This window comes from Mus caroli, chromosome X, assembly GCF_900094665.2.
Source record: "Mus caroli chromosome X, CAROLI_EIJ_v1.1, whole genome shotgun sequence".
Lineage (NCBI taxonomy): Eukaryota > Metazoa > Chordata > Mammalia > Rodentia > Muridae > Mus > Mus caroli.
Genome location: NC_034589.1, coordinates 7,399,408 through 7,426,226, shown reverse-complemented (window position 1 = coordinate 7,426,226; position 26,819 = coordinate 7,399,408). Strand labels below are relative to the sequence as shown.

The window sequence follows — 26,819 nt, the reverse complement described above, 5'->3', positions numbered from 1 at the left end:
TCCAACAATTTCACAAATTCATTGTTTTTAATAGCTGAGTAGTACTCCATTGTGTAAATGTACCACATTTTCTGTATCCATTTCTCTGCTGAGGGACACCTGGGTTCTTTCCAGCTTCTGGCTATTATAAATAAGGCTGCTATGAACATAATGGAGCATGTATTCTTATTACCAGTTGGAACTTCTTCTGGGTATGTGCCCAGAAGAGGTATTGCTGGATCTTCCGGTAGTATTATGTCCAATTTTCTGAGGAACCTCTAGACTGACTTCCAGAGTCATAGGACAAGCTTGCAATCCCACCAGCAGTGGAGGAGTGTTCCTTTCTCCACATCCTCGCTAGCATCTGCTGTCACCTGAATTTTTGATTTTAGCTATTCTGACTGGTGTGAGGTGGAATCTCAGGGTTGTTTTGATTTGCATTTCCCTGATTATTAAGGATGTTGAACATTTTTTCAGGTGTTTCTCCATGCTGAGCCATCTCTACAGCACCATTTTTGGCACTGTAAAATGTACAGTTCTATGGGGCTAAGTGCATTTACATTGCTGTTCAACTACTGCAACCTTCTATTTTCATCTTTCTCAACTGAACTAAAACATAAAACAATACCGTCATCCTCTCTCACTCTTAGCTCATGACAGTCATAATTCTACTTACTGTTTCTATCAGTGTTATTATTCCAAGAACATCAGTGAGTCACAAAATATTTATCTTTTTAATGTTTTTAATTATGTGGGGGGGTGTGTATGGGTACGTGTGGGTGTGAATGCATGTGTGTTTGTGTGTCCTGCTACTTTAGGTGCACATATGCCATAGTATTTATGAAGATCAGAAGTCACTTTTTAGGAGTTGACTGCCTCCTTCCACCATGTGGGTTCTGAAGATTAATTTCAGGTTATCAGGCCTTGGGACAAGCAACTTTACCCACTTAGATACCGCAGTAGTCCAGTATCTGTCTTTTTATTACTAGCCTATTTTATTTAGCATCATGGTCCTTATGGGTCATCCATGTTGTATTAGAATTTCCTCTCTTTTTAAGGTTGAATAGTAGTCTATTTTGTGTGTGTATATTGCATTTTTCTCTCCCACTCCCCCACTCTCCATGTTATGTGGTAAATATGTACAGGAAAAAACAGCTTCTCAAAATGCCAATCACAGAGATTTCTACCTTGGTTCATTCGTCACATAATTGCGCTTTCTGGATCCCAAGTTGGTTCCTATATTCTTTCTCATTTTTCAAAGAATACACTATCTTCTCTGAGTATGCTATGGATTACAGGGGTTTATTGTGGCTCCTGTTTTTGGGGGGTTTTGGATTTTTGGTTTTGTTTTGTTTTTTGTTGTTGTTGTTTTTGTTGTTGTTGGTTTTTTTTTTTTTTTGGATGGATTGCATAAACCAGAGTTTGAAATTCACTTTGCAATACTAAAGTAGATCCTACAATACTAAATTCAAGTTCAAGTTATTCAGTATGTGCCGGGCCCTACCCAAGGATATGCTAAATTCCAGAGTAGGACTCTAATCGCTGCTTTACTCTAGTCACTAGTTTCTGTGGTATAACATACTTCTTAAGATGAAATACAAGGTTGGTTTAAGATTTCTAAAAGGTGCTTTGTTTAGTGATGCTGTTCAAAGAAATAGAAGTACAATTTTCTAATACTGCATGTAATGGAGAATCATCTGTATGACTAATATTTTAATGTCTTCTTTTTAACTACTCAAAATAGACTGGGAGCTAGAGAGTTGATACAGTGGTTAAGACTACTTACTGTTCTCCTGAGGACTAGAGGTCAGTTCCTAGCACCTATATCAAATAGCTCACAACCATCTGTAACACCAGCTCCAAGGGATCTTATACTATCTTCTGGACTCTGTGGATACCTGAACATATGTAGAATACACTCTGTCACATACAGAAAGAGGTGAGAAAGAAAGGAGAAAAGGGGAGAGAAGGAGGAAGAAGAGAGAGAGAGATTTTAATTAAATAGATTTGAAAATTCTGTAATACATAAGTTTTTAGGGAGAAAATGGTACTGATAGGATAGACAAATATTTACTCCATAAAAGAAAGATCACCCTGGTGGGGTTTTTTTTTTGTGGGGGGTATATACCTCAGCAAAATTGAAATTTATTTTTTTATTTACAATCCAGTCGTTCCCCACCCTAACCCCCTCAGTCCCCTCTCCCAGAGTTACTCATCCCATTTCCTCCTCCCCCTTGCATCTTTGAGGGTGCTCCCCCCACCAGACCTTCCCCTTCCCTGGGGCCTCAAGTCTCTTAAGGATTAAGTGCATCTTCTCCCACTGAAGCCAGACCAGGCAAACCTCTGCCAGGAGCCTCAGACCAGCCTGTGTATGCTCCTGGTTGGCAGCTCAGTCTCTGGGAGCTTCCTGGGGTCTGGGTTAGTTGAGAGTGCTGGTTTTCCTATGGGATCACAGTCCCTTTTGGCTTCTTCAATCTTTCCCCTAATTCAACCATAGGGGTCCCTGGTTGGGTGTAAGTATCTGCTTCTGTCTCAGTTAGCTGCTGGTAGAGCCTCTCAGAGGACAGCCATGCTGGGTGGGCTTCTGTCTGTAAGCACATCATAGCATCAGTAATAGTGTCAGGTCTTGGTGCCCTCCCATGGGATGGATCTCAAGTTAGGCCAGTTATTATACTGCCTTTCCTTCAGTCTCTCCTCCATTTTTGTCCCTGCAGTTCTTTTAGACAGGAACAGTTCATTATGAATTTTGCAGGCAAATGGATGGAACTAGAAAATATCATCCTGAGGTAACTCGGACCCAAAAGGACATGCATGGTGTGTCCTCACTGATAAGTGGATATCAGCCAAAAAGTACAGAATACCTAAAATACAACCCACAGACCATAAGAAGTGTAACAAACAGAAAGGCCCAAGTGAGGAGACTTTATTCCCACTTAGAACAGGGAAGGAAATAATCATGGGAGGCAGAGGGAGGGAGGGACCTGAGTAGGAGAGGGAGCAGGGAGGGGAAAGGGGGAACAGGATCAGGTATGGGGGGGGGGAACAGGAGAGAAGCCCTGGGACCAAGAGAATGAATGGAGATAAGCAGCCTCAGGGGTTGGGGTAGGAGATGGTGGACCCTCTAGAATATACAGGAGACCGAGGAGGTGAGAAACTCTAAGGGCTCAGTGGGGGTGCCCTTAGCCAAAATGCCCAACATTGGGGAGAGGGAACTACCAGGGTCTCAAGGGGAAGGGACAGGGTTACTAACCCACAGTCAACATTTCTGACCCAAAACTCACCATGGTGGTTTTTATAACATTTTGTAAATTGTGGAATCACAATGATGCAAAATCATTCTTAGATGTGTAAAAACATTTTTCTTTCAGTTTATAAATTTATAGTTCCTCAATTTTTCTGAAAATGCCATTTTACGTTGTACAATATTCCTTTCAGACCTGCACTATCTCATTTTTAATGTCTGAAAGGGACTTTCATTTTTGGTTTTATTTATATTAAAGAGTTGGGTTTCCCCGGGCTATCCAGGAACTATGCGGTTTAAACTTCCTGGGTAGGTATCTAAGCTGAAGATCTCAAGTTGGTATGTTAATTTGGGCAGGAAAATATAGTTTAGATCTCAGAAACTTTTCTCCAGTTTACAACTTCAAAAAATCATCTTCAAAGTGATAGCTGCTTGTCGGTTCCCTAAATGTTAGTATTAACTCGCCTGCCTTTCCCTAACATTTTGCTGGATTTCAAATATATTATATGTGAAAAAAAAGTCCTTTTGCCTAGCACTTCTCAGTTCACTAAGGCATGATATTGGAACTTGGTTCCTGTTCCTTGAGACTGTGAAGGGAGTCTCTGACAGGCTGTCTCTCATCTCATGACTGCCGTCTCATGTAATCTTTCTCACACTCTTCCTATCTGTCTCACTACAGTTGCGGGCACATTTCATTATTTTGGAGCTAAAAATGAACTTGAATTATTTTCCAACAAAAAGTTGCTTCAGTGTCTTTAAAGTAACTGGTCGCTAATGAACTTAACTCTTCTTCGAAGCTCTAGAAGGAAGCTCTTCATTTTTTGATCTATATTTAGAGTCTTGTTCCAAAAGTTACAATCTTGTCTCAAGTGGTATATATTCTTGTCCTTTATAAGGTTTTCTCTGTGGAAAAAGAAAAGGTTGATGAGCTACACAACCCAGGAATCGTTATTTCATAGTATCTTCCCACTAATTTTAATTATAGAATATTTAAAATAGATGTGGAACAAATACCTAAATGTGGAATATGTGAGCAATTATTTCTATTTGAGGACTAAGAAATCAAGAGTGAAATGTAATGCTGTGTTAAAAATAGGAGCTGCCTTTAATGCTTTACAAATAAATTAAAAGTGATTGATTTCATCTATCTGTTGGAAAGTGCATGCTTAGGAGATAGGAAGTGGGTATTACCATTGAGTTGACTCTGCTCTGTTTGCACCATCTGTAGAATACAGTTTCCCAATGGAGTTGCAGTGACTCCAAGGAGGAGGTGAAGTGTGTCTGTGCAGCTGTGTGTGGTCATATCTGACCCAGTGCCAAAGACTGGCAGGGAGCAGGTCTGTCTGGGAGTGACACAGTGTGAGACAGCCTGTTTCCCTTGCAACTGTTCACATTTCATTGTTTTTGCCTTGATTCTATGTGTGTGGTTTGTGTGTGTGTGTGTGTGTGTGTGTGTGTGTGTGTGTGTGTGTGTGTGTAGTGCTGAACTTGGGTAGCTAATTTCTTTAGAAAAAGAATGCAAACAGCCAGAGTTCCTCATCTTTGTCTTCCCTCTAGGAATAATCTATTAACATCTTTCTATCCCCTCTCCCACTCCCTTCAGCATGCCAGCCTTATAAATATGCTTTATTATCTTCAGATTTAAGGAATGCAAATGACAAAAAAATCTATTTTGATGTTACCAGTCTACCTTGAACTTATAAGTCTGGAGCAGAACTTGCAAGTTATCACCCTCAAGCCAAATCCAGCCAACCACTTATTTGATACATATTTTACTGAAACACAGTCTATTCATTGTTAACAGCTGCTTTTATACAACACAACAGGCTGTAATAGTAGTGACAGAGACCACATAGCCCCTAAAACCTAAAAAGTTCCCTTTTGGCCAGCAGAAGATTAAGGTTACTTAACATGACAAAACCATGCAATTACTTAATATGACACAACCAGCAACTGATTAACTTCCAGATCATATGTAGTTTATTTTTGCCATGATCTATGAATCGCATTTTCTGAAATTTCCCCCTGAACTATTACTAAAGGCACCTTCCTAGCACGAGTTGTTAGTTGTTAATCTATTTCTAAATTCTAACATAACCCAGAGAGGTCTGGTATGATCCAGAAGGCCATGCTCTTGTGCCCTGCTGCTCTGCTTGTGTAACCCTAAGTGCAGCATTTCACATACCTAGACATTCCTTTTCTCCTCTTTGTTGAACAGCTTTCAGTTGCTATGACAAAACACCTGAGATAATCACCTTAAAAGGAAGAAAAATATTTTGGCTCACAGTTTTAGAGGTTTCAGTTTGTTCTCCTATTGCTTTGGGCCTATGGGAAAGCAAAACATCATGGCAGAAGAAGCTACCCACTTCATGACACACAAAAAGCAAAGAGAAGAAGTGAATGGAATACTACCATCTATTTCAATGGCACAGTCCCACCGACCTACCTTTTCCTACCAGACCCCACTTCCTAAAGGTTCTACCACCTCCCACTAGTGCCACAAGCTGGCAATTATGCCTTTTAATACATGGGTGCTTGGGTGATATTTATCCAGACTATAGGATTCTCTTTAAAATAAAGAAATAGAATTGTATTTATACCTAAGGTCTTCTCTATATTTAAAGAAAAATTTGTTTAGTAAGTCAGACTTGAAAGACCCACAAAAAATTAAATATGTACAAAATGTCTTTGATTTCAGGGGAAAAATTTTTAGTATGCAAGCAGGATCAAATAGAAATTGTATCTGGTTCCCAAAGAAACAAGCTAAAATAAGTATTCTGCTGTGTTTATTTTTGTGGTACTCTATTTTTTTTACAAATATGTATTTATAATTGCTACATACAAGTTCAAATTTTTATTTTTTGAAGAAAACAAATATGAAACACACACTGTGTCCTGTTACCTTATATTGGAAAACTCAAGGGTCATGGAGAAGAAAAAGAATCCCTTACACAGCATGTTCTATAATCACCAACATTAGACGGCCACTTCCTTTTTGGTTGTTGATGCCCTTGGTGTAGCAGACATGCCAGTGTTGGTGCTGTTCTGAGTTGCAGCCTTAGCATAGTTGGCACAGCGTACAGCTAGCCTCAGCAACACACTCTTGTCTCCTGCCCCGTGATGTTACCCATAGCTCCTATTTCTGGTTCTTCTTGCTCTGTTCAGGCAGTCCTCTTGGACAAGACTCCATCAGAATAGCCTTGCTCAGGTTACCTCTCATACATTTCTTTGACTTAGAGGAAGCATGCATTCTTACTTTAAGATGTGCTGCAAGTGTGGGCTATCCCAGATGAGGCATAAAAGGAAGCCCTCGCATACTAAAGGAACAGATACAAGTCATTTTTCGCTTAACCTAAAATACCACATGTTGACCCTCCCCAAGGATTCTCTGAACAAAGCTATCTTTCCTAGTGCAACATTGTAGGACTGGACTATAACTTGCTGCAACTTGGCAAGCCCTGGCCAGAGACCAAGGCAAGAAGCTCCACTCTCTGGAACTTCCAGTTCTGAGACAAGATTTTCTGGAGGACTTCCTACCCTTCACTTTTCATAGGGGGAAGAATAGGTCCCTCTCCTTCCCTTCTCAAGAAGGGGAAGGGAAAATCAAATGTGAGCTCTCCCTAATTCTGTGACTCCTACACATGTCAGGCTTCTGCCTCCCTAGGAAGAATAAGGCTTAGGCTGAGTGTGGAAGGAACGCTGGCTGCTGTGCAGCAAGCTCTACACCAGCACTGTCAGCTTCCTGTTGGCCTTAGATGAAGTTCTTTTTTTATTATTAGCCAACATGATTTTATTGCTCGTGTACACAAGAGAATTTATACCACCAGAGCAGAGGTTGTGGACAACTCAATTTCCAATTGGGTGGAAGTACCTGCTTAGTCTTTTAGTGTCAAGCCAACTGGTAATTTCTGCTCTCTATCAGAATCAGGTGGAATTTACCGTCCTTATCCTTTCTGTTCCTCTCAAGATGCTTGTGGACAATAACTGCTTTCTTAATCAAATGGCAGAGATTCTTGGGGAGATCTGGGACAAGGCCTTGGGATTCTCAAGATTTTATTACCAGTGACACAGCACCCATTCATGATGGTGGAGGTCTAACAGCAAAGACAAAGTTGTGTGTGTGTGTGTGTGTGTGTGTGTGTGTGTGTGTGTGTGTGTGTACGTGTGCACACTGTGACTGCGGCTGTATGTGTGCATGTGTCAGGCCATACCAAAAGCACAGAGTTTTATCTGAGCACCTTCCTTACAATATAGGCATGAAAGGTCTGAGATTCTAGGAACCTCTATGCCACTTAGGAAGTCATCCTAAAGCTGGAACTTTACTTTAAAGCTAGTTCTGACTTCACTGTTGTCTGTTTTTCCCATCTGTCAAATGGGAATAACAGAGGCACCAGCCTTGCAGGAGAAGCTGTGGTTAAGTGGATGCATTTATATTAAGGTCTTTGACTAGTAATTAGCATCTAGTAAGTGCTCAGTAAAAGAAGCATCATTCTTCCTAGTGTGCAGGTTAAGTATCTCTAATCTGAAATGCTTGAGAACTGAAGGGTTTTATACTGAGGATTTCTTTTCCAACAGTAAATATTTGAGTACACGTAATGATATTTTGGGGTTAGGAGCAAAGTCTAAACATAAAATTCAGTTATGTCCCATATATAGCATGTACACACGGCCTGAAAAGAATTTTATGCAACATTTTTAGTGTGTCTGGAATTTGGGTACAACCTCTCATGTGAGGTTAGATGTGGAATTTTCCACTTCGAGAGTCAGTATGGTATTTTAGAAGTTTCAGATTTGGGGGCATTTCAGATGTTGGAGCATTTCTAGTTTTAAAGCATTTCAAATTTGTAATTTTTTCTTTCATTAAAAAATAGATTTTGTTCTTACATAATATATCCATAAACTTTCCCCTCCCTTTACCCCATCCAGTTTCTTCCCACCATCTCTCCCATCCAGATCCAACCCCTTTTTGTTGCTTATTGGAAAACAGATTCCTATGGGATAATCATAGTTAGCAGAAGGAGAAGAGCTCAGGAAAAGATACAGGAAATATTGCGTGCATGTGGATTTTAGAGGACAACCTTTGAGAATTGGTTCTCTCCTGCCACCCAGGAATCGAGTTCATGTTAACAGGCTTAGCTAAAGGTGTCTTTCCAAACTGAGCCATCTCTCAGGTCTAGTGTCTTTACATATTGTTTTATTTTGCTAAGAATACAACATGGGGGCTGGAGAGATGGCTCAGCGATTAAGAGTACCGACTGCTCTTCCAAAGGTCCTGAGTTCAGTTCCCAGCAATGATATGGTGGCTCACAACCACCTGTAATGGGATCTGATGCCCTCTTCTGGTGTGTCTGAAGACTGTTACAGTATACTCATATACATAAAATAAATAAATAGATCTTTAAAAAAAATACAACATGGTATTTACTGCCAATAAAAATGTAAGCCTGTTATCGACAGATGTAATGTTATAAGATTTTTTATTCATCTTGTAATTGTAATATATTTAAAAATTTATAATTCATAGTGTCTTTTGTTTTGGATTTTGTAGTAGATGGCATTCACTTTGAGATTTTCTTTATAATATTTTATATATGCAGTATTTCATTTCATAGATTAGTCTGGGAAGCTAATTGCTACATTATTTCTGTAAGCTGGGCATTGTGGTATACCCTTTAGTCCTAATACTTTAGAGGCAGCACAGACCTAACTCTCTGAATTCAAAGACAAGTAGGTATCTACAAATTAGAGGCCAGCCTGTTCTACACGCTAAGTTCCAGGCCAGTCAGGGCTACATAGTGAGTCCCTGCCTATTTCTATAAGAAAGTACTTTTTTTTCATTCCAAATTTTAGTTAGCAACCACTAGAGATGGAAAGCTTAAGAAGACAGAGACTATATATATATATATATATATATATATATATATTCTCCAAGGATTTGGTCAAAAAGCATATCACTCGTGCCCTAAAATGTTAATAAAATGTTTGAATAGCATTTTACCATTCTGCTCAAACTATTTATTCAGCCTTCAATTCAGTAGTACTTTCTTAATTAATGGCCCCTCCTCTATTTTCATTTTCTCTTACTCGTTTTTGTTGCCTCATTAGCATAAATATTTACAAGTCATAAAGATTTATCTCGCATCTAGCTATAATTTGAAGAATGTTTACAGTCAGTATTTCACCTCTGGAATAGCATTGGTGTACAGAGGGAGAAAAAGGTAGGGAACAAAACCACCCCCAAAATCTCAAACTGTTTTAGAGAAGTTAGGAAATAGAAGCCATCAGACAAACAGAGGTCAGTTTTAACGTTATACTTTTCAAAGCAGGCCAGCCACTGACTGTGAGCCATTCCATTTGAGGTAGAACTAGTGTTTTAATTACACTTCTAGACTGCAGTGTATTTTCTCTGACGAATTAATGTTCTTTATCAAGGTGCTGTTTGATTCTTTCAGGTTGGAGGAATTGTAAATATATTCAGATTTTTTTCAGTCTTCTCACACTCCTTGAATTTGCAAAGCCAAAAGAGACCAAGTTTCTGTCCGTGATTCCCTGTTGAAGTCTCCAGCACTGATTCTATTAATGAATATTCCTAATAAGATGAGCACAAACCTCTGTAAGAACATTCCTTCCTAGAAGGAGTTACGTTTGCCTTTTCCCAAGATCAAGGCTTCTATGAAAATTCTTTCAGACTCTTCTTGGCCAGAATCTGTTCTTTCATTTGACTCCACATCCCGTTAGTGAGCATTGCTTCTGTCTGGAGGGAAACACTGGGGTTGCTGCTATATTGACAAATATGAATTGCTAAGGATAGAGTTTTGGTTCCTCTGTTTTAAAACATTTACTTTAAAAGATGTGCATAAAACTTATATTCTGAATGATGAACAATTGTAAAGAAGACTCACTGATATCATCTCTCTGACTTTTTAAGAGGACAAATATTGTTTTCTGAAACAATAAACCAAAAGCTATAAACTGTAGCAAAACATGATGTATATTGATCGGATTTTCTTCTTTGCTTTTTAGCTGTATGACAAAATTAACACAAAGTCTTCGCCACAAATCAGGAATCCTCCAAGCGATGCAGTACAGAGAGCCAAAGAGGTAAGTGGCATATTTTTCTCAAAGTACGTAGCATTGTCACGTTTGCTACCTTTACTGAAGATGTCTGTGCATGTTAAGGGGCACACTGGTTAGGATGGCAGCTTGAAGCATACTCAGATTCTGATTGCTAAGTTTATCATTGAACATCCATGTGGGAAAGAAAAGGTCTCAGCAACAAGAGTTCCCAGGTTTCTCCTTCTGGTTCTGCTGTGAAATGAGCATATTAGTTGTTTGGGGTGGGATTGTCTTTTTAAAATATTATTTTACTGTGCATGGAAGAAATAGACATGCTTCAAATTTTTAGTTACCTTTTAAATGTGGTACTATGTAGTGGTTAATTGACTTTCCAGAACAATTAAATATACTGAGCTCAAAGAAGTCATTTTTTATGCATCATCAATATATAAAAGTATCTTCCACAAGCTTTTTTTCATACTTGCTTATCATAGAAGCATGGCATTGCAGAGAGCTTGGAAAACAAAATTCACCCAGAATCATTTGCATATAGAATTTGATGTATTACCAATCGAAATATGTTGGTTTGGGCCTAGAATTGTGTAATAAGCATTTTACACCTTTATTTGGTCTTTATAACTATAGCACAATGACTGTAATTTTTTCCTATTACTAAAATGATGTAGAAATTACCATTAGTAAGTGCCTTATTATTTTTACTGTTTGATCTTTTAAAGTTTTTATGCAAATAAACATTTCTTTTTAAAAATATTTTATAAAGTATGATTAGTAAATGTGATTACTAAATGTACTGAAGACATAATTTTATCCCTTTCCTAGCAGATATTGTTCTGGGTTTTGGTTTGTTAAGATAGAATCTCACCATGTACCCAGTGTTGGGATGTCAGGTGTGTACCACCCCATCTAGCTTCTTAGCAGAGGATAAAAATGACTTTTGATAAAATATACATTGTATATGCTCATATACTCACTGAGAAATTAGACCATATTGGCTGCCAGGCCTGCCCTCTTGGTGAGTCTCAGGTAAGAGAAGTCTGTCTTAGTTTGCTCAGCAAGCATTCTTTGAAAGGAATTACACTGTCAGGCAGGAATCATGAGTCACTACCCAATCTTAACAATACCCAAACAGACAGAAGCAGAGATACTCTGGGCGGGGGGTGGGGAGGGAACAATCCTTTGTCCTAACTTTACAGTGGAAGAATTTCCCCTAGCTCAGGAGGTCAGACCTCAATACTTAAGATCATGGGCCATGAAAATCGCAAGGGAAAGGAGAGAGTTTGTGCTTTCCCCTGTTGTTTCCTAGAAGAGAAGCTGAAAATACACCGAAGAAAACTATGTTAATATCATTAAGCAATATAAATTAGCTGTATAACCTGCAGCCATTAACAGAGCATTTGAAAAAGAAACACTAGTATGTATGTGTATGAGAGTGTTTGTTTTGTTGGTTGGTGTGGGGTGTGTGTGTGTGTTTCATTCATTCATTCCTTATGTGTGTTTTGTGTGTTCATTTGTTCCTTCACTCACTCTTCCCCATGCTTAAGTAGCAGAGCACATTACATGCTAGGATGCTGAAATCTGAGACTCAGGCAGAGTGAGAGTGAGCCCCTTTCTGAAGTCCTTGAAGGTTAAGGCAGGAGAGTCCTACTGGTTGAGGGGGTATGTGCCCCTTACAACCCATGGTGCTAAGGCAATACTAGATAGGCTCCATGATTAGAATTCAGTTGAGTTCAGTGTAGAGGTCTCTGTGAGCCATCTGCAGTAAAAACAGTAACAGGTGCCTGCTCAGAAAAGCAGAGGCCCTGCTGCCAGAAGCTGGTAGACAAACTCCATTCCTGGGTGGAAGGGAGAAATTTTTAAGAACTGTCTACTTGCAAGCAGCATTTTCACCAATGCAGAGAAAATGTTAATGCCTAATTGGCAATGAAAGGTTGCTGCTGAAGGTGTTTACATTTTTAAGTTTGGTCTTTTGTTAGCTGGAGTTTCATCAAAGGATCATTTGGTAGAAGCATGCTTTTCTCTGTGTTGGAAGATAAGCATTTTACTCCTGCCAGGCTACAAGGAAAATCACTTACGTGTGTTCTTAGTTAATTATGCTAGTTAATTAACAGTCTTATGTATATTGTTTTCATTGAACCTGTGTCATCTTTTAAGGAACTAGCAGTGCTGTTAAATTTCAAAGGGCAAGTTGATTTGGGGAGGGAATTTGTAAGGCATATTTTCCTTAAGCTACTTAAATTACTTAAACCTGTAATAAGTATGTGTTACAAACTTCCCATTTTGTTTATTAGTTTTTTGTTACATTCGGATCATAGTTGGGTAATGAAGGCAAACTATTATTACCCAAAACATTTCATTTTATTACTATCAATATTCTTATACTTCAGTAACTTTAAACTCAACAAATGTATGAAAGTAATTGACTTTCCTGCTACAAAAATATATTCATGGTTTTTAATTTAAAGGAGTTCCATGCTTTATACAGCTCATTTTGCATTAGTGTGTATCTTATTTGTTTTTCTAGGTATTGGAAGAAATTTCATGTTACCCTGAGAATAATGATGCGAAGGAACTAAAGCGTATTTTAACACAACCTCATTTCATGGTAAGTAACACATCACTAGACATACAACACCATTTCACAAGTCATTTTTAATAACCTTCCTAAATATTGCTACTGTCATCAAATATCATAAATATATCCTTGTATATCTGCTGGTGTGCATTTTAGAGAATATGTCATTAGGCAGTTTGCCATTGTAAGTACATCATAGAGTGTCCTTACAAGAGCCTGGGTGATAAAGGCTACTAGTGTACACCAAGCTGCAGTGTGTATGGCAGAGTCTTGGGAGGTGCTTAGATTCCCATGCAGAACCATATGAAATTTAACAAGCACTAGAGAGTGATAAAATCAAGAGACACCATAACACAAGCTTGTGAGACTAGTGCCAGGATAACATGACATACACTTTTACAGGAAATATGTTGTTTCTTTATTTTCATTTTGCTTTTAGTTTTGGTTTTATTTTTGATGTAAGATATCACTAGGTAGCTCAGAGTAGCCTCAAATTCAGAATCCTGCATTGAACTCCTATTAAGATTATAAACATGTGCTACCATGATAAACGTTTCCTAAGTAGAAGGGGCAGACTGTGAAATGATGATTTAAGGGCTGGAGAGATGGCTCAGTGGCTAAAAGCACTGACTGCTCTTCTAGAGGTCTCCTGTGTTCAATTCTCAGCAGCCACATGGTGGCTCCCAACCATCCATAATGGGGTCTGACACCCTCTTCTGGTGTGTCTGAAGACAGCAACAGTGTACTTACATATATAAAATAAATAAATCTTTATTTTAAAAAGTAGTAAATATCTAAGCCAGTAACATCACAGCTCTCAAGTCTGATTGGCCATTCATAACTGCATGCATTATGCTTTCATCTGAACTAACTGCAGTAGTTTCTTTGCATCAGCATCAGCATCAACACCACTACAATGTAACTAGGCATTGTGCCATGAACTCACTAGGCCCTAGGAATATTTTGCTTTCGATATAATCTTGTTTATGTAGTGTCTCATTGGCTCAAATGTCATTTTGTAGTTCATGACTATAATATCAGACTAAGATTATAATTCTAGGTAATAACACATAGTTTTATTTTATTATTGTTGTTGCTCTTGTATCACAGTTGTAAACTTGCCACTTGTCAAGTGCTCATCAAGGACTATGTAGACCCCACATAATGATCTGCTTCCCTGTGTTCTGCAACTCTATGTTACCTAAACCACAAAGAGCTGAAATTGATGGCAACTTTTTAAATGAAAAGCTGTCTTCAGTTTTCACATTATATTTATTTACAGGGCACATGTGCCACAATGCATGCATGGAGGTCAGAGAACAAGCTGAAGGAGTCTTTCTTCCACCATGTGGCTTCAGGAATTAAACTCAAAGTGTCTTTGTTTTAAACAGTGCAGAACTCCCATACTTTTTTGTAGATTTCTATGAAAATGGGAATAGCATTTATGTTTAGCCAATTATTAGAAACTCTAAGTTGCTAAGAAACATTTTTGTAGAAAAGAAGTTCACAAATATCTACTTATCTACAATTGACAAGTAGAATTACAGGACTGACAGGACAGCTCTGTGGTGGAAAGTGTCTGTTGCTCTTCCAAAGGACCCAAGGTCAGTTTCCATCTCCCAAGTCAGGTGGCTTATAACTGCAATAACTCTAGCTCCAAGGGAGCCAGCATCTTCTGACCTCCAAGGTCATAAACACAGTTGTATAGACACAGACACATAAATGAAAATAGGACAGAGTTTTTTAAAAAAAAAAAAAGCACAATTATAGGTAAAAAAAATCCTTGATGAATATAATATGGAATATATGCAAAGAGTTAAAAATCCAGCTAACTTCCCTCTAGGTGGAAATGTGATTTTAAAACCTTGTTGTTCTTATTACAACTATTTATTTTAAGTGTTAGTTTTAAAATCATAGCTACAATGAAACATATGTGTCATATCAATGCCTGTGAGGTTTTAAGTATATGCTATTTCTTTGTACATGCAGTACTTCTAAAACTTTACCATAGTCCTTCTAGGTTATTATCTATCATTTTCTATTTCCCTTCCCTAATTTTTCTAAGTTTTAGTGGCCAAACTCAAGCACATCTCTGAAAGTGTCTAACTCTGTTTTATCTGATGGTAGTGAATTAGAAATATACTTCAGTCTGAGAAAGCACACTTTTACATGATATGTGTCAATGCAGAGCTCAGTTCGAATCTCCTTTGCTGTACTTAGCCTGGTTTCTGCCTGACATATGCTTAATGCCTCCTCAGTGTTAGCTAATGAGGATTATTACTTACCCCACAGTATGTCATCTGCTTGTGCACAGAGCTTATATTGTAAGCTCTAGTAGGCGCTGAGCACATTTGACCCATTTGCAAGGAGGTTCACCTTAATACTCACTGCTCTGTGCACTGTGTTCTCCACATTTTTGAACAGACTACGAATTGCTGTATAACCTGAGCTACTTCAGAAAATTATATAGGAACATTTCAGACTAGTAAATCTTTTAGATTTGATGAAGACTACATAAATTAGCATATCCTCAAATAAGACCTTTTTTATAGGGTAATTTTTTTCCAGGAAAAAAAAATAATCATTAAAGCTCATGCAGACCAGTGCCTCACAGCTCACCTCCCTTCTAAGCCTTGATCTATTTTTCATGTCTAAACTTAGAAGTGTGTGTGTTTGTGTGTGTGTGTGTCCCTATCAGGAAACATTTTCAGAAATAATTCCTCAAATTCCTTGAAAACATAGCTCAATACTTAAAAGACATCTTTATTCATATACCAAATATCTAAGTGCCTACTATGTTCCAGGTTCTCTATGCTGGCCACTAAGGATCTAGTCATGAATAGGAAAAACACAGTCTCACCCTCAAGGAGTTTCCCATCTCAGTGAGGCTGAAGGATAGGGGGTTCTGATTAGAAATAGACTGAACACATCAGATAACACAATAATTTCATATAGTTACAATAACTATGAATAAGAGATTGTGGTATAGAGGCAGTAGTACAAGTGTGAGCTGTTTTATATCCTCAGGGGAAAGCCCTCTGAAGAGTTAGCTAAGACTTGTTCTCAGAAGCACTGGGCCCCTGAACATCCAAGCAGGAGAAAGAGGCAGAAGGAAGCTGCGTAGGTTTAGGGAACAGAGCTAAAGTCCATTAAAGATTGGATTTAGGAAAGGAGAAGAAAGAGGTACAGAAATGCTTACAGAGCTTGGCAGAGGCCAGACCAAGGAGGCTCTTCCAGACCATGGTAAAGAGTCTAGAGTTTTCTCCTGGTTAAAGTAGTGATTGTATTGAGTGATTGATTGCAATGAAGAAAATAGGAGGTAAGTCGTGCTTTCACATTTGCTCCTAGGCATAGTTACACATTCTTATAACCCCAACACTCGATAGGCTGAGATAGACGTTCCACAAGTCTGATTCTAACCTGAGGTATATAGTACGTATCAAGCCAGCCGGTGCTACAGAGCAAAGCACTGTCTCAAAAGTGAGGGGGTGGAAGATGCTGGAGCTCACATGCTCTGAATGGACTGTAGGAGAAAGACCAGTTAGAATACTGAAAGGAATGATTGAGGCTTAGAGAAAAATGGGGATGGTAGCAGATGGGCAGGTTGGGATTTCATATTGGAGATGGTAGGGAGCAACAGGACTTGCTTGTGATTGGGATGTAAAGTTGTGTGACTAGCCTTAGAAGTAGAAATTGCCCTGTGAGGTAGGAATTTGTTTAAAGTCATCCACCTAGAATAAAGAAGGCTTCCCTAAGACTCAAGCCAAATCTAACTAGCTCTTAAAAAGCAGACTGTTCATAACACAAATGAATTTCCCTGTAAGCCTATATTAAGCTTATTGATAATTCTTGAACAAGCATACATGTGGATACTGTCTCTTGAAAGAAAATTCTAAAATATATATTAAATAGGCTTTTAAGTATTAAAGCTCAAACCTGCTGTCTCCGAATGGTAAGACAAGAAGGTTGTAAACTCTAGGCCAACCTGGGTATGTAGCAGGACTGTGTCTGGAAACCCTAGTACTAATTGTTCAGTCATACTCTATAGGCTATTTAAAGGAAAATGTTCAAACTTCAATTTCCTTATTTATATCTTATGTATTCTTTTTTAACCATATTATATAAGCATTCTGCACATGTTCCCCTTTTCTGTTTGCATGTGAATTAGAGCTGGGGATTTAGTTGTATTTTGTGGCAGCAATCATTGAGAGCAGCAAATTCTGGTTAATATCAAGTGTGACCTTATTTGGCAACATAATTTAAACTTTTTAAAAATTCAGCTTGGTACTTTTTCATGAACAAAGGTTTATTTTTCCTTATAAATAATACATTAAATGCAAGCACCTGTTTATATAACTTTAAAGGATTTATAGAAATCATCTACAAAAAGCAACATAAATTAATTTTACCCAATTCATAGGACTTGGAGGCTGGCATCATTCCCATGAAAAGCTTGCCTGTGCTTAGCAATCAGACAAAGCATCTTGAGTCACAAAAGACATCTTTGAACTTAGATGATGAACCTGATCTTAATAGATGAACTTCTCTACTTGACCCATTCCTGAGTTGGCCTCTCTGCTCTAAATCTTAGTTTCTTTGGTAGCTACAATTAAACCACAAAGAAGGCCTTGCCCTTATAGTCCAACCTTCATATTTGGTAGCCACATCTCCTGGCCCTTCATTGACCTCTGCTTTAAACCTATGCATTGGCACATTGTCAGTGCCTAAAGCCACCCTCACCCAAATGTGCAGTTGAGAACAGTGGCCTGGGATTGAGGTAGTACTGACCATTTCAATCAGAAACAGAGTAAATAGATTACTCTGAGTACCTGTTGATGATGACTCATCACTGTCTTCTTTCCTGCTGGTTTTGGTTGGTTGGTTGGTCTTGGTTTTTCGAGACAGGGTTTCTCCATGTCGCACTGGAGATCCTGGAACTCACTCTGTAGACCAAGCTGGCCTCAAATTCAGAGAGATCCACTGCCCTGCTTCCTTTCTGGTTTCAACACATCATTACCTTATTTTTGCCTTTATGTGTGACTTTAAAGTAGCTAAGTCATGGCTCCGATAAGCCTTTTACAATATTTCAGATAGCAAAATACTATTTAATTACATTTCATTATCTGTGCAGATCTCATTACCACACATATTACAGATGAAAATGAGACTAAATTTAGACTTTATACATACTTATCTGTATAAAGTTCTAAACCGACCAATAGTCAGTTGTAAATTCTCTTTAACTAAAATTTCTCATGTTTATTACAAAGGGTTTGTGATGGGAACAAAGGGTGTCCCTTTTAAGGAAACAAAAGAGATTTACTGTTGAAGTTTACCAAGATGACATACAGATGTCAATATAAAAGAAATCATTTTTCTTTGTTAGTACATTTTGCAAAATGAATAAGTAATCATTTTCAAGTTAGGAGTAGGGGTGTAGCTTAGTTGTTAAGAGTGAGCTTACTTCATTCCCAACACCACATGAAACAAGTATGGTGGTGTACTCCTGTGATTCTGGAACTTGGGAGGTAGAAACAAAGTCATCTTTCCCTACATAGTGACTTCAAGGCCAGCCTGCAAGACATGAGACCCTGTCTCTTTAAAAGTGATAATAATGATCAGATTTATGCCAAAGCCCCCCAAATTAAAAATTACAAAACATTTCCTTTTTGAGATGAAATGGCTCATCAAGTGAAGGCACTTTTCACCAAATCTAACACCCTGAGCTCCATCCCTGGTTGTCCTGTGACCTCCACATGAACACCATGACACATGTATGTATTCATGCATGTGCACACACACACACATACACACACACACAGTAAATAAATATGTATAAACAAATTTAAAAGTTCTAATTTGAGTTCTATAATGTGTGTGATATTTCTAAAACTTTATGTCTTAAGTATATCTATACAGTCTTCATTTTATTTCTTAAATCATGTTATAAATTGTCTTCATCCTTTAGGCTATATAAAAATTGAAATCACTATGTAATTGCCCATTCAATTGTATGAACCTTAAGGTTATAGATTCTCCTTGATCTATGCTTCTCCCTTATTTCCATTACCCAATCTGCTAGTAGGCAATACTAATTTCATCTTTTTTATTCATATACAGAAGATACTTATTCAGTACAGTAATTATTACATAATATCTTTTAAATTTTATATCCGTTTAAAGCCCCAGTGCAAATTTGTTGGTTCTTTTTATTATTGGCTATTTCTGCTAAAATATTTAAAATTTCAGTCTGTCAGCCTTGATTTGGACATACAGATTTGTAGCTTACCACCAGATGATACCTCTAACTGGGATTGACAAGCCCATCCATTCATTCTTTTGCTCTGTCACTTGCTCATTCTGTTTTTAAAAAGAAATCCAACTATCATGATAATCTGCCACAAAGAAATTGAGGTCTGATAGTTTGGAGGTGTACTTCATTTGTGGTCTCTTTAGATAAAAAATACTTTTGAGAAGTGGTTATACATGTGTTTATGTAACAGATTTCTGCTAGAATGGTACTATAATATTTTCCTTCTTTCATAAAAATGCCAGGCCTTACTTCAGACTCATGATGTAGTGGCACATGAAGTTTACAGTGATGAAGCATTAAGGGTCACACCTCCCCCGACTTCCCCCTATTTAAACGGTGATTCTCCAGAAAGTGCAAATGGAGACATGGACATGGAGAATGTGACCAGAGTTCGGCTGGTACAGTTCCAAAAGAACACGGATGAGCCAATGGTAAGTAGGAAGAGCTTCGAACTTCACCCTGTGCAGACTGCTACTCAAGGAGGGAGGGAGGATGGAGGGACATGGATGGTCCTAAAGAAATCAGTTTCCGGCCGGGCGGTGGTGGTGCATGCCTTTAATCCCAGCACTTGGGAGGCAGAGGCAGGTGAATTTCTGAGTTCGAGGCCAGCCTGGTCTACAGAGTGAGTTCCAGTACAGCCAGGGCTACACAGAGAAACCCTGTCTCAAAAAAAAACAAAAAACAAAAAACAAAAAAAATCAGTTTCCAGATCATCACCAGTTCTACCTTTTTTGCCAAGAAGTATTCTGCCTAAAATCGGGTCTTAGACATGCTGGCCATCCACCTCTCCTGTACCAATTACTTTTCAACTTTCCAAGAATAGGGGCATTACTCCGGAATGTAAAAAGAAAAAAAAAACTCATATAGCAAAGAAAGAGGGAAGTAAGTAAAACAGAAATTTCAATACTTTGCATATCTTTTGCTTTCACCAAAAAATGGAAGAAAAGTAATTCAGGAAATGTTCAGAGACCTGAATAATGTTGCTGAAATAAGATCCCTTCCATTCACATTGAACTGTTTGTCTGTTTTCCCATGCTGGAGAACTGATATTGTGTGTGTCTGCACTCATTCTCAGGAGCATCATAGATTGAGATGATCAAGAAAGGGCTCTGGGGTAGTCACTGCGCAGACAAGAACTAAAAAACATGTTAGAGTCTTCAAAGCAGCAAAACGCTGTTGAATAATTTTAAGCATGGAGCTGGATTGGGTTTTCATTTTAGAACTAGCACTTTGAAAACTGTTACAGAGTTTAGGGAGACTAGATACTAAACCAGACCCTGCCAGGGAAGAGATCATGGTACTCAGAACTGGTAGCATGTACATCAAGATAAAATGAAAGAGCCAGGTTTGGTGACCATGCCTGTAACTCCAGCACTGGGGAGATAGGAGAATCAATTCAAGGTCATCCTCAACTGCATAACAAATTCAATGCCAACCTGGGCTAGTTGATATCCTGTCTCAGAAAGGAAGGAAGGAATGAAAGTAAACCAGTTAGGCAAATAGTAGGTTACAATGAGAGACACAAAACTCAAGGATGACCCTCAAACTTCAAGCTCATACAATTGAACGCACAAGGAGATGGTGTCATTGAGATGGAACACTGGGCAAATTTCAAGTTGAAAAATGGCAGCACATTTCCAGGGAAGAAAACATTCAAAGATACGCACTTCTATCCTTTCCTTGGAGTTCTTAAGAGAAGCGAAATACCTACTTAAGAAAAGTTTCACCAGTTGCCTTCTAGATAAGGAAGAAATATAGAATAGGTCTATGATCACAATTTCCAGAGAGCCCTCAGATCTAGACACTGTGGTTTGTATTCTTGTTCGCTGTTCTTAGTAAGTTGCCTTACCATTATCTGGCAGCACAAAGGAGGCATGCAAATTGGCTATCCATTCTGGTATTCTCGGGGCTTAGTAACCCTTGGTCTTAAGACCATGGTGGCAGCAACTTTGGAGGATGTGTGCACATCCTTTCATATCCATGGACCTCAGGTTATCCATCTCTAGAAGCACACTGACTAAATGACCCTGAAGTCCCTCCAAACTGTAGAAGTCAAAAATCTCATTCGTTCATTTTGTACTTTGCTTGACTCAGTAAGCAAATGTTGAAAGTACATATGGAACATCACTGCATTAGATACCTGTGATATAGGGGCAGATAAGACCTGGAGCTCACTTTATGTAGTATAGTCCACATTAAGGAGAAAAATTTGCAGCTTAGCACGGTTTGACAAGCCCAATTACAACGAAGGTAGAACGAAAAGGAGGCTATTCTGGAAAGGCAAGAAGGGCAATGTTCAACCAAGCAAAGCAGACAGAAAGGTGTAAAGGACCACAAGGAGGTCTCAAAATATCTTGTGATCATATAATCTGAAAGCCAATAGCAGTTGCTTGTCTTTTGGATGACACAGATCGAGGAAAAATACATCTATCTCTGAGTTAGCTTTTTCAGAAAGCATAAAATGACCTTGAATCACTCACTCCTTAAAGTCTCCCTTAAAAGGTTGTTCTCAATCATGTGATCTTGGTGATGCCATATTTTTTTTCACTGGCTGCCATGAAAAGATGATTTCATGTAAAATATATATTAACAGTAACAGTTATAACTATTACAATTACTATGGTTGTTTGCCTGTTAACTTGTCTTCTGCATAGCTCTCTATTACTCTGCAAATTGTATTGACATGACCTCTTCTGCCTGGATATTCTCTATAATGTATAAATTCCCTAAGCTTGATATAGTTCCTTTAGACCCTGTATTTTCCCAGTTTGTAACACTGTACTCAGAACTATTTTTCTCTATTGATTGTGACTCCAGTAGTTAAAAGTGACAAAGACCATACCTCAGCTAGCTTACACAATAGGGGGAAAACACCCCCCCCCAATTCCTCAAGCTCTGATAGGTTCAGGAGTAGATACCCATCCCATGCTGAGCCAGTGACTCATGTTCTTTCACTGGAGAAAGAACATGAGTCACTTCTCCACAAAGAAATTTTGGGGAAGACACAATAAAAAATGTTGACTATAATTGATTTGAAGTAAATTTCTCTGGCAAAGAAGAAGCTGTCTGCCTCCTTTATCACTGTGCCTAAAACAGTGTCAGCCACATAGTATGTTCCCATTCATATCAGTTAATATAGAAACCTGTTAGCTTTGAGGGCGGACTCTGTTGTACTGTCATTCCCCTTATGAAAGTCAGTTTGACGTATGTGTTCATTTATGGCATTTTTCCAGAATACTTCTCTAAGTGACCATACATGCTGATTGAATATACAAATTGGAAATGAAACTTGAACATTATAATTGAATGCTAGGCAAAGTCATTTTTGGTAAACTCTACTTTTTACAGTGCTTGCCTAGTCCTTCAGAGAGCTTCAAGATAGGAAGGACCATGCAAAGGTAAAGCTAGAATGCAAATTCTCAGATAATTCCATGAAGCAGCTTTCTGACAGAATGTTTTTCTCCAGAGAGGCAAAATTGAATGTCTACTACCAACCTCTTCAAATTCAAGACCACTTCCTATAAAGTGACCTTGTTAAAAAAGATACATAATTTTAGACTCCATTCCTGTCCCCATGAATATAAATCTAAAGAGTGTGCCTTAAGCAGTCAGTATTATTTAACAGATCCCTGTGTGATTCTTAGGATCAACCAGATCTACTGTAAAAATATGTTTATGGAAGGTTGTCTTAATAGTGAATCACTGAAAAATAAAATGTAAAATGGCTTTAAATATAACTACGAAACTTGGGCTTCTAGCCCTCTCATCTGAAACAGATGAAATTATAACAAATATTAAATTATACATGAGAAAGGTTGGACATCAAACAACAAAGGACAAAGATCTCTGAGAAAGAAGATGCAAAGACAGTAACGCTTACAATTGTCCCACCTTACTGCCGTCAGAAAGTTTCCAAGCCACTGCATGGGGATGGGGTTATGAAGCAAAGCAGGCAGAGTCCCTGGATTGAAGGACCAGAACTAAGAATCTTTCAGAAATGGGCCAAAGATAAGCATCTGTAGGTACACCAAAGCTACAAAAGACTATAACCTTTTTTCGCTTATTTTGTAAATCTCTTTCAAAGATACTTTGCATTGGGATGTATCGCATATGTAAAATGGATTACACAGGTAACATAAAGGTCAGGTAGAAAGAAATGACTCTGTACTATTAGAAATTTCTCTAAATGAAGTAGTATGGTATCACTCAAAGGCAAATTGATAGGTTTAATATATATGCTATAATAAAACCAAATATACTCACTAAAGCAGCAACTTGCAGCTAATTGGAGTTGGGGGAAACTAAAAATATGTATGGCTCAGTGGGTAAGAGGGCTTGCTGAGTTGGGATCCCCAGCATCCATATAAAAAGTCAGATGTGCTTGTAAATGCAGCACTGGAGATGAAAGACAGAGGAACATCACTAAGACTGGTTGGGTCTCAGCGGAGCCAAAAAAAAATACTACAAGCTCTAGGTTCTGTAAAAGGAAAAACAAACAAACAAAAGCCTGCTTCAAGGTAGTAAGGTAGAGAGCATAAGAAGAGGATATCCTATGGCATCCTCTGGACTACACATACACACTTGCATACACATGAACAAACATACCCCCACAGACATGCACATATATGCATACACTACACACATATCACACACACACACATGCACGCATGCACACACACACACACACACACAAACAAAAAGGTTGTAGCTAATGAGATAACACAAGAGATACATCGGAATGGGAATAAATCTACAAGAACACAGAAAAGGAGGTTAAAAGAAAACAAAATAAGTGTAACACAACAAGAATATATATTTATACTGAATTATACTAAATCTTAATACTGTAAATTCTCCTATTAAAAAGCAGAGGTTGACACACCTTTAATTCCAGCACTCAGGAAACAGATGGATCACAGAGCTTGAGGCTAACCTGGTCCACAAAACCAGTTTTAAGATAGCCAGGGCTACACAGAGAAACCTTATCTGGAAACACACAAATGCACAAAGCGGAGGTTAAGTATTCAATTACATCTTACCTGTAAGAAGTGTACTTTATAGAAGAAGAAACATAGTTTCTAAATATGGGTAGAAAAGCTATATCACTATAACATTATTCAGATAAAGGCTGAAGTGACTATATTGATATCAGAATTTATTCTTAGACAAAAATGAAGTTAGGTTGGAAATTAATAGCAAATAGAAGCCAGGCATAGTGGTGCACAACTGTATTCCCAATACTCATGAGACAGAGCCAGAAGGATTGTGAATTTGAGGCTGTCCTGGGCTATACAACAAGACTGCCTCAAAATAAAAAGTGAAAAGAAAAATTCAAAAAAAGGGGGGGAAATCCCACAATTTGAAGTAACCCATAGATAAAAGAAGAAGGTAAATAGTGTTTTGGGGCTGAAGAGATGGCTCAGCAGTTAAGAGCACTGACTGCTCTTCCAGAGGTCCTGAGTTCAAATCCCAGCAACCACATGGTGGCTCACAACCATCTGTAATGGGATCTGATGTCCTCTTCTGGGGTGTCTGAAGACAGCTACAGTGTATTCATAGATAATAAATAAATAATAAATCTTAAAAAGATTGTGCTCAAGCTTCCAAAATGAAAAATGACAATTAACTACACTGTATCAAATTTTGTGTGATGCCACTGCAAAAGAAGAAATATGTAACACTAAATATAAATTAATTAATAATTTTAATATTTAAATATTTACTTTTTAAAAAACGGACAGGTCTGAAATCAGTAACCTCATCTCAAATCCCCAACTAAAAAAACTAAAGACAAAAGAGAACATATTAAAGCCAAGTAAGTAGAAGACATAATGAGAATCAATAGGAATAAATAAGAATGGCGATATATATAAATGATAAAGTGTTTGCTTAGCATCTGTGAGGCCCTAAATTCAATTCTTAGTACTTAAAAAAAAAAGTAGAACTCAGTGAATTAGAAAATAGAAACATAACAGCACAAATCAAACAGAAGATCAGACTGATCATGAAAAATGACTAAATGACCATTGCGTTAATGTTTGCTGAAAAGATGTCAACAAATGTCTGTTCATCCCAGACAGGCCACAGACAATTCTACATAGACTTCTCCCAAAACAATGAAAAGAAATGAAATTTTCCCAACTCATTCTGTAAACCCAGTGCTACCCTATAAGACCAGGCAATAATATTACAAGAAGAATGCAGAATGGAGTCCCTCATGAATATAGATGCAAAACTTCTAAACATAATTTTAGCAAAGCAAATGAACACAATATGAAAGCACTAATAGATGTTCATTTCAACAACGTATATACTAAAATATTAACACAGAAAAAATATTCTAGTGTCTGTAGGAAGATGATATACAAATACATGAAATGTCTCAGATCTTAAAAAAAAAAAATGTTACAAGAATGAGGAGATTAAAACAGGAATGTTGCTTTATTTATAGCTACCAAAACGGTAAGCAGTGAAGTAGAAGGGCTCATGAGCAACTTGGTGTGTCTAAACAATGTAATACCAAAGACAAAGAATAAGCTCTAGATAATAGAACAGTATGGTAAATCCAAAAATAATTATGAAAAATGAAAGAAAGCAACCCAAATGAAAGTGGCTTCCTTTATAGATAATACAAGCTTCTCTATAGTCAAAAAGGACCCATCCATGGTTGTGTGGATATGAGTGGAGAGTGCAGAGCAATGGGAGTAGATTGCCAAAGAACAAGAGGGAACATTTAGGGATAAGAGGCACTGACACCATCTGATTGTAGTGGCAAATTAACACATGTATGCACAGGTTAAACTTACCAAATTTTACAGTTTGAAATATCTTATGTGGGTTACAAAATAAAACTTATTTTGTGGAAGAAATATAAGGGATATACTAATATAAAATATATACCCTTGGTAGGAGTAAAACCTTTTTAAAAATAATTAGCAATATAAAAACAAATTAAAGTGAAAAATAATCATAATTAAAATATTAAAAGGTAGTACATACATTGTATTCTTGCTATTTAGCAATCAAAATACCAACAAGTAGCATTTCTGTCATGGAACAATTTTGTATGTAAACTCTTCATTTTCTATATGTACTCTTCTATTTAAAATTACCTACAATAAAATCACAAATATAAAATAGTGCTTTCATTTAATTGTATCCTTACGAACTTTGTTTTCTTTAACAGGGAATCACTTTGAAAATGAATGAGCTAAATCATTGTATTGTTGCAAGAATCATGCATGGGGGTATGATTCACAGGCAAGGTGAGTTCCACCAGTGATTCTTTCTTTACCTTCCTTCATTCTTCCTAGACTTCTGATGGAAGTAGGGTTTTTTATGATTCACATAAAAGAGCTGTTTGTCTTTTCAGTTTCAGTTATTGTAGACCTTGTTCCTAAATTCCATCCCCACAACCAGAAATGAAATAAAACCTCCAAGTACTCTTTTATCTGTATCCCACCAATTTTAATATATAATAATTTGTTATGATTCATTTGTCATTGTCTTACATTTCTATTATACTTTTATTGGCTCAAAAATTATTTAGAAGGGTTTTTTTTTACAGATTTATTTATTTATTTTATATATGTGAGTACACTGTCGCTGTCTTCAGACACCCCAGAAGAGAGCATCAG

General features: G+C 37.7%; 1 protein-coding gene across 9 annotated transcripts in view; it reads left to right on the top strand.

Annotated features, from left to right (window-relative positions):
* Positions 1–26,819, top strand: part of Cask (calcium/calmodulin dependent serine protein kinase) — a 323,785-nt gene that overhangs the window by 255,588 nt on the left and 41,378 nt on the right. For all 9 annotated transcript variants that reach the window (XM_029473085.1, XM_021152785.2, XM_021152784.2 and 6 more), the window contains 4 exons: positions 10,244–10,321; positions 12,819–12,899; positions 19,425–19,613; positions 26,369–26,447. In XM_029473085.1, the coding sequence (XP_029328945.1) occupies positions 10,244–10,321; positions 12,819–12,899; positions 19,425–19,613; positions 26,369–26,447 (427 nt within the window). The remainder of the gene's footprint in view (positions 1–10,243; positions 10,322–12,818; positions 12,900–19,424; positions 19,614–26,368; positions 26,448–26,819) is intronic.